Source organism: Palaemon carinicauda, chromosome 28 (genome assembly GCF_036898095.1).
Source record: "Palaemon carinicauda isolate YSFRI2023 chromosome 28, ASM3689809v2, whole genome shotgun sequence".
Classification (NCBI taxonomy): Eukaryota; Metazoa; Arthropoda; class Malacostraca; order Decapoda; family Palaemonidae; genus Palaemon; species Palaemon carinicauda.
Genome location: NC_090752.1, coordinates 48910452 through 48917951, shown reverse-complemented (window position 1 = coordinate 48917951; position 7500 = coordinate 48910452). Strand labels below are relative to the sequence as shown.

The following is a 7500-nucleotide window of genomic DNA, read 5'->3' as shown; positions in this document are numbered from 1 at the left end:
TCCCAAGATTTCTTATTTGACTGGGAACACAATTGGAGGATTTCAGAGTCCTTTCTGACCAAGTACGAGTGGGTGGGGGTAAAGGGAGATGGAAGGCGGGGATCAATGTATAAGGGAGTTTATGTACGAGGCACTACTGTAAGTATGAAAGTGACACTGACTTATGTGATTTTCTTTCTAGAGCCACCCCCTGTTTGAGGAATTATATATATATATATATATATATATATATATATATATATATATATATATATATATATATATATATATATATATATACATATGTATGTATGTATATATATATGTATATATATATGTATATATATATATATATATATATATATATATATATATATATATATATTATTTGCTAAGTTACAACCCTAGTCGGAAAAGCAGGAGGCTATAAGCCCAAGAGCTCCAACATGGAAAAGAGCCCATTGAGGAAAGGAAATAAACAAGAGAAGTTAAAGAACAATGACAACATCCAAATGAATCTTTCTTATAAAAACTATAAAACTTAAAAAAAAAAACAAGACGAAGAGAAATAAGATAGAATAGTGTGTCCGAATGTACCCTCAAGTAAGAGATCTTTAACCCGAAACAGTGGAAGATCATGGTACAGAGGCTATGGCACTACCCAAGACTAAAGAACAATGGTTTGATTTTGGAGTGTCCTTCTCTTAGAAGAGCTGCTCACCATAGCTAAAGTCAATCTTCTACCCTTACCAAGAGGAAAGTAGCCACCGAACAATTACAGAGTAGTAGTTAACCTCCAGAGAGAAGAAGAATTATTTGGTAATATATGGGTTGTCAAGTTTATGAGTAAAGAGCAGACTGTGTAAAGAATAGACCAGACTATTCTGTGTAAGTGTAGGCAAAGATGAAATGAGGCGTTACCAGAGAGAGGGATATATTGTAATTCTGTCTAGCCAATCAAAGGACCCAATAACTCTCTAGCGGTAATATCTCAGTGCGTGGATATATATATATATATATATATATATATATATATATATATATATATATATATATATATATATATATATATATACATGTATATTTTATATATATATATATATATGTATATATATATATATATATATATATATATATATATATATATATATATATACATGTATATTTTATATATATATATATATATATGTATATATATATATATATATATATATATATATATATATATATATATATACGTGTGTGTGTTTATATCCCCTTACAGAGTATAACTCCAGAAAATATCATCCCAGTCACCAATATATTCTTCCTTTAGCTGCTCTATCGTTGATGGATTTTCTATGCAGTAAAACTTCCTTAGCATAAGTTACTTCATATAGCCACACATTAGGCTCATCAGCGGCACATTGAACTCCCATACCCACATTGTATCGTTCAACTCTATCTTGCATGCACGCTTGCCAAAACTAGATATCAAGTCCCTTCTCAATATGTTTTTCATTTCATCTATCATCTGTTCTGAAGCCTTCCTCTCCTCATACCTCCTAGCACTTCGTAATTATACGAATTCTTTTCTCCTGATCTAACCTCATCATAATAGCCTAATCCCTCTTTTCACTCATGCTAGCCTTTTTACATCATTTCTGCGTATTTCCATATTCTTCACTTCTATCTTTTATTCACCATGCAAACTATTCCACCCTTTTTTCTTTCATTCTCATTCAGTATCCATACTTCTTTTTCATAAATGATGATTAGTTCAAAAATTCTTTCATACATTCACACCTTGGCTTTCATAGACAATTCGAATCTTTTATTAGTCTTTTGTAAACACCCTGCTACCTTCCTTGCTTCTATTCTTCAACTCCCCTCTCCTCTTTATGTGCCATCGCCCAGTGTAACACTGCAATATAATTATACAAATCAACCACTTCTGTTCTTCCACCACCTTATTAACATTCATTACTTCTGCTTGTATTTAGACTAAGCTCTCTCCTCATACAGAGCTTCTACAGTTTTTCATCACTTTCCCCAGTCTTCACAATTTAATCTCTAAACATCAACCATTCTTCATCCATTCACAACTTTTTTCTTATACCCACTTTCCTTTTCTCTGACATCTTAGGTCACTCCACCGATTCATATATTGAACAGCCTTGGAGAGATAGCATACCTTTATCGCAGGCCCGCTTCCACACCGAACTTGCCACTCTCCTTCCTACATACTCTAGAACACACGTTTCACCTCCAACCTAAAAACTATACATTGCTTTCAATATCCTATTATGTATACCATACTTTTTCAGTATCCTCCACATTGCCTTTCTATTGATTCTATAATAAACTTTTCCGTAATCCATGTATGCCAGCCCAATTTGTTCCCATTATCTTCAAAATTCTCATATATATTCTGTAACAAATACTATATCAACACACCCTGTTCCATGCCTAAACACACACCCCTCTTCCTCAGCCAGTCCCTCTGTCACCTGCTTTATTTTTGTTCCAATTAAGATCTTATCATACACCTTCATTGGTATACTAAGTAATTTTATGCTCCTATATTTACAGTCGCCTTTATAACTTTTACCTTTATACAACAGAACAATTACTCCTCTTACCCATGCCTTTGGGACTTTTCCATCAACAAAGAATACCTTATAAACCCTGGTCAGACACTTTTTCAGCCACTCAACAACACTATTACCACCATATGCAGCATCTCACTTATATTCAAATCAACTCTAGGTGTCTTTCTCTTCTTTTAACTCCTTAATCACCTTGGATATATACAATGGCAACTTCCAAAAGCATTTTCAACCTTACACTAACCCTATTTAGTCTACCATCACTCAGCTCTTCCTCTTATCTATCTTTCGCTTTCAATAAACTCAAACTACTCAGGAGTGCATTCTCGTCTAACAGCATCTTTCTACTTGCATCCACTTTTCTAAGATCTGTAGTGTCTTTAATCTTTCACCCTACTTTCACATCCCTTTAAAACAACTTTTAAATTCTCCTTGAATTTTAGAATCATGTGTATGTATGTACATATATATATATATATATATATATATATATATATATATATATATATATATATATATATATATACACCCACATATATATACATATATATATATATATATATATATATATATATATATATATATATATATATATGTACAGTATATATATATATATATATATATATATATATATATATACACACCCACATATATATACATATCTATATGTATATATATATATATTTATATATATATAAATTATATATATATATATACACCCACATATATATACATATATATATATGTATATATATATATATATATATATATATATATATATATATATATATATATGTATATATATATGTGTGTGTGTGGGGGGGGGTGTTTGTAATATATATATGGATACACGTATATATAGATAGAGGATTATTTTTCAAACATTTTCTAATAATGATGACAATGAGAATGCCAATGTTAGACACTTCTCTCTTCTTTTGTTTCTTTTTAATCAGTTTAGCTATACAAAAGGACTTCTCAAATGAAAATAAAACAAAGAACTACTGAAAGGGAGAGAGGAAATACATTGAATACTTGAATGAGGCATCCCAAGTTAATTTCTTTAATGCCAGTATAAACTAGTCTGAAAATTCGCTTTCAGTTGCTTCGAATCTGTAAAAATAAAAATTAACAGTTTCTCCTAATGAACATGAATTCCACAATCGTTACTTTTCATAACTAAGCATAATGATTGTTGTTACTTAATCATCATGTTTTGCTTTTCTGCATTGCAAATTCTCAAGAAGTTAATTCTAAACCGTCTTTACAAAAGATAATTTACAATTGCGTTTCTTGGTGAGGATCAGATATATCTGTCCCCTCCAAAAACCAGATACGGAAAATCTCTTGTTTCCCATTTTCACGAAATACAAAATGTAGATAAACATCAGAATTCTAACTTCTTACCTGGAAGGTGAGATGTTTAGCATATCGTCTTCCATTGAGAGCGACGATGAAAATGCTATTCACTATGATGACAATGAGCCCAAGGAGCGATGAGCACACGGCTTTGAAGATGTCCGCTGCCGATGGCACAATGGGGTGCTGGAAAGTTGGGGTCCAGCAAGAGAAGTTCGTGACGTCAGGCACCGTCTCACGCCCAACCATTTTGATAAACCTGTTTCACTCCCGTTTTCTTTAGCTTCAGTCCTCGTTTTCTATATGTTAATTAAATGGACCCAACTTATCTCGTATTCCATGCTTTTTAAAATATTTTGTGTGAATTTCTTATTTTATCTAAAGAGAAATAATCTTTTCACCACTTTAACCTCCTTATCAGACACTTACTTGTACCACTAGCTCACTGCGGATTGTCTTCCCATTTTCTTGATTAAAAGTTACAATAAATGTTTATGTCACGAATTTTAAGTTACCATTATCATAACCCGTTATGGTAAAGCCTCTCGCAACCACAGAATTAATTCAACCTTGAGCTTTTCATAATATATTCCGTATGAATTTACCGGAGCCTTTTGTCACTAGATTTATTTACAAAGTTCTAAATCCTCCTAGGATATTATGTTTGTTATATGCAAATTAAACAGGTCCTATTTCACATAATCTTAATCGGGGATTTCATATATCAAAAGCACAGTGAAGGTTAATCTGTAAGTGTAATATACTTATGAAAAGTTAGCAGATATACACACAAATTACTAATTTACACAAATACATGCGTACATATTGAAAAGGCAACTAACGTATTATAACATACATAAATTATTATATGGTAAGGGAAAAAAGTATCATGTCAGTTGATTATATATATATATATACATATATATATATATATATATATATATATATATATATATATATATATATATATATATATATATATATATATATATATAAAGTTTATATATGATTCCAGCCAGATTGTTCGAAATCAATTTCTCGAAAAATGATTTCTCGAATTATTTATTCCTCGAAAAACAGATTGCTTGAAAGCCGATATTCATTTTTTGAACGCTGTTAATGACTTTGCTTTCTAAACCTTCCTACTGCTAGTCTTAGTTTCTTTTTTCATAATTATTTCTGGAAACCTCGAACCATCAAGATGGATTCAGTTTTGTGGAAAGCGAAAAATGAAAGGTGTTTAGTGTGAGTGTAGCTGGAAGCAGAGGAAAATACCGTGACTGTGCACAAAAATTAAAGAATATTGTATCTATAGTATTTTTTTTTTTAGTTAGGCAGATTTACACCGACTCGCAAGGGTGCCCTTTTAGCTCAGAAAAGTTTCCTGATCGCTGATTGGTTGGACAAGATAATTCTAACCAATCAGCGATCAGGAAACTTTTTCCGAGCTAAAAAGGTCACCGCTGCGAGTTGGTGCAAATGCGCCTCATTAAATAAAATTAGTATAGCTATGATGACATGGGAAATGTTGAAGAATATTTAAGAAGTATTGCTCACAATATTACATATTGATACAGTAGCGAATAAATGTTATCTGTTTCCTTTTTAATTGTAGACAAATAAATCAATGAATTTAATAGCGATTATTTCTCGTATTTTGATTGTGAAGACAAATTTATGAATTTTGGTTTTTAGTATTTATGTAACCAAACATTTGCTTTTATTTTCAAGCAATGCGTGTCATTTTCCAGTTCAATTGCTCGAAATCATATGCTTTCGAGCAATCTGTCTTTCGAGAAATTTATAGTTCGAGGAATAGTTTTTCGAACAATTGATTTTGAGGATTTTGTTTTTTCGTAATTTACCGGATGCCGTGTATATATATATATATATATATATATATATATATATATATATATATATATATATATATATATATATATATATGTGTGTGTGTATATATATGTATATATATTGTATGTATGTGTATTTATATATATGTATACACTGTGTATATATATACATATATATACTGTGTATATATATACAAATTGAGAGAGAGAGAGAGAGAGAGAGAGAGAGAGAGAGAGAGAGAGAGAGAGAGAGAGAGAGAGAGAGAGAGAGAGAGGGTCTACCCTTTTTATTCCAATGTAACCAGATGACTGGATCTATTTTATCCGACTTATTCATGTGAATGAAAAAACATATTAGCTAATATTACACAACTTTCGTTTGGCATCAAAATTTCATTAGGTAATTACAAATAATTATCACTATCGCTCCAACTAATATCGGTATTCCAACCCAAAATTTGAATATCCTTTTCCTTACACACTAATTGTAACTATCACTATCGTTATTATTACTATGAAAGTCTAATTTGATCTTGAGTCGAAGAATTCTTTTTATTCTTTCACCTGTGTATCTATTGTCCAGTTGGGAATAATTAAACAATCGTTTTTGGGTCTATCAATATTACCCGTCTTACTTGAACTTCAACTCCTAAGATAATTTTCATTATTTAATCTGCTGATACTACCACTATCACTCTTAACTATTGACAGCCCAACGCATAATGGGGACACTATTTTTTTTCTGTTGCAACAGCAGGTGTTTTAACTGTCATTATCACTCTTACTACAATTGAAATTCCATGTCAATTAATGCAATTATCATGATTAATATAATTATTACCACAATTATTGGTAGTCCAATTTAGTATTAAGTCATTAATCCCTTTTATTGTCAGAACTATTGAAACCATCAGTATTACTATTACTCTCATTACAATTGACAGTCCTGTTTTGGAATGAGTCACTATTCCTTTTTATCAAAACTGCTGGAACTATCATGAGTACTATCACTACAGGTAATAGTGCAATCGATAGCCCAACTCAGGGCTGAGTTCCGGACGCCATCTTAGCAGCTGTCAGCGTTTAATGATTGGGCCTCTTGTCCATAATGTCTTCTCAAGTGCAGTATTGAGGATGAGGTGGTTGAAAGCAGTTGTGCCTCAATTCGGAGGTGCCCCCTGGGAAAGGCGTGATGGGCGTAGTGGGGGACACTTGGCTAGTATCCGTGCAATGTAACTTGAGCACTTGATGCTACTTAGAAATAACGTAATGACCTCCGTATTATGTGTATGGTGCTTCCATGTATTACTATATTTTATATTTGGTTTATGGTTACACCTTCTAAACGTTCTATCATTCCTTATGTATATCATGTATTGTAAGACATATCTCCATAATATATTGTAGTTCTATGAAAATAATCACCGTATAACTTATGCTATCGTACATCTCTTAGAATAGTTCCAGTAAACCTTAGAATATCGTACATCCGTTCTGGTAATTATCGTATATTACCGAGGACAGTATATATTCCAAAGGGACAACGCATATTGCAATAGTTAAACAGAATGGCCATGAAACAACTGACATATAGCTGGGCTGTCTCAGCTGTTCTTTAGTTCCAAAGTAATTTGTACCCAAACAATATGCTATGCCAAATGGTTCGTTTGTATTTATGCTACAGCTAAAACTTGTTTTTTTTTCTGTTAGGTATTTTACGG

General features: G+C 31.8%; 1 protein-coding gene across 1 annotated transcript in view; it reads right to left on the bottom strand.

Annotated features, from left to right (window-relative positions):
• LOC137622022 (trace amine-associated receptor 1) overlaps window positions 1-4273 on the bottom strand; it is a 386751-nt gene extending 382478 nt beyond the window's left edge. Inside the window, 1 exon segment of the mRNA XM_068352506.1 lies at window positions 3975-4273. Within this exon segment, the coding sequence (XP_068208607.1) occupies window positions 3975-4175 (201 nt within the window). The 5' untranslated portion in view covers window positions 4176-4273.
• Between the last annotated feature and the right edge of the window lie 3227 nt (window positions 4274-7500).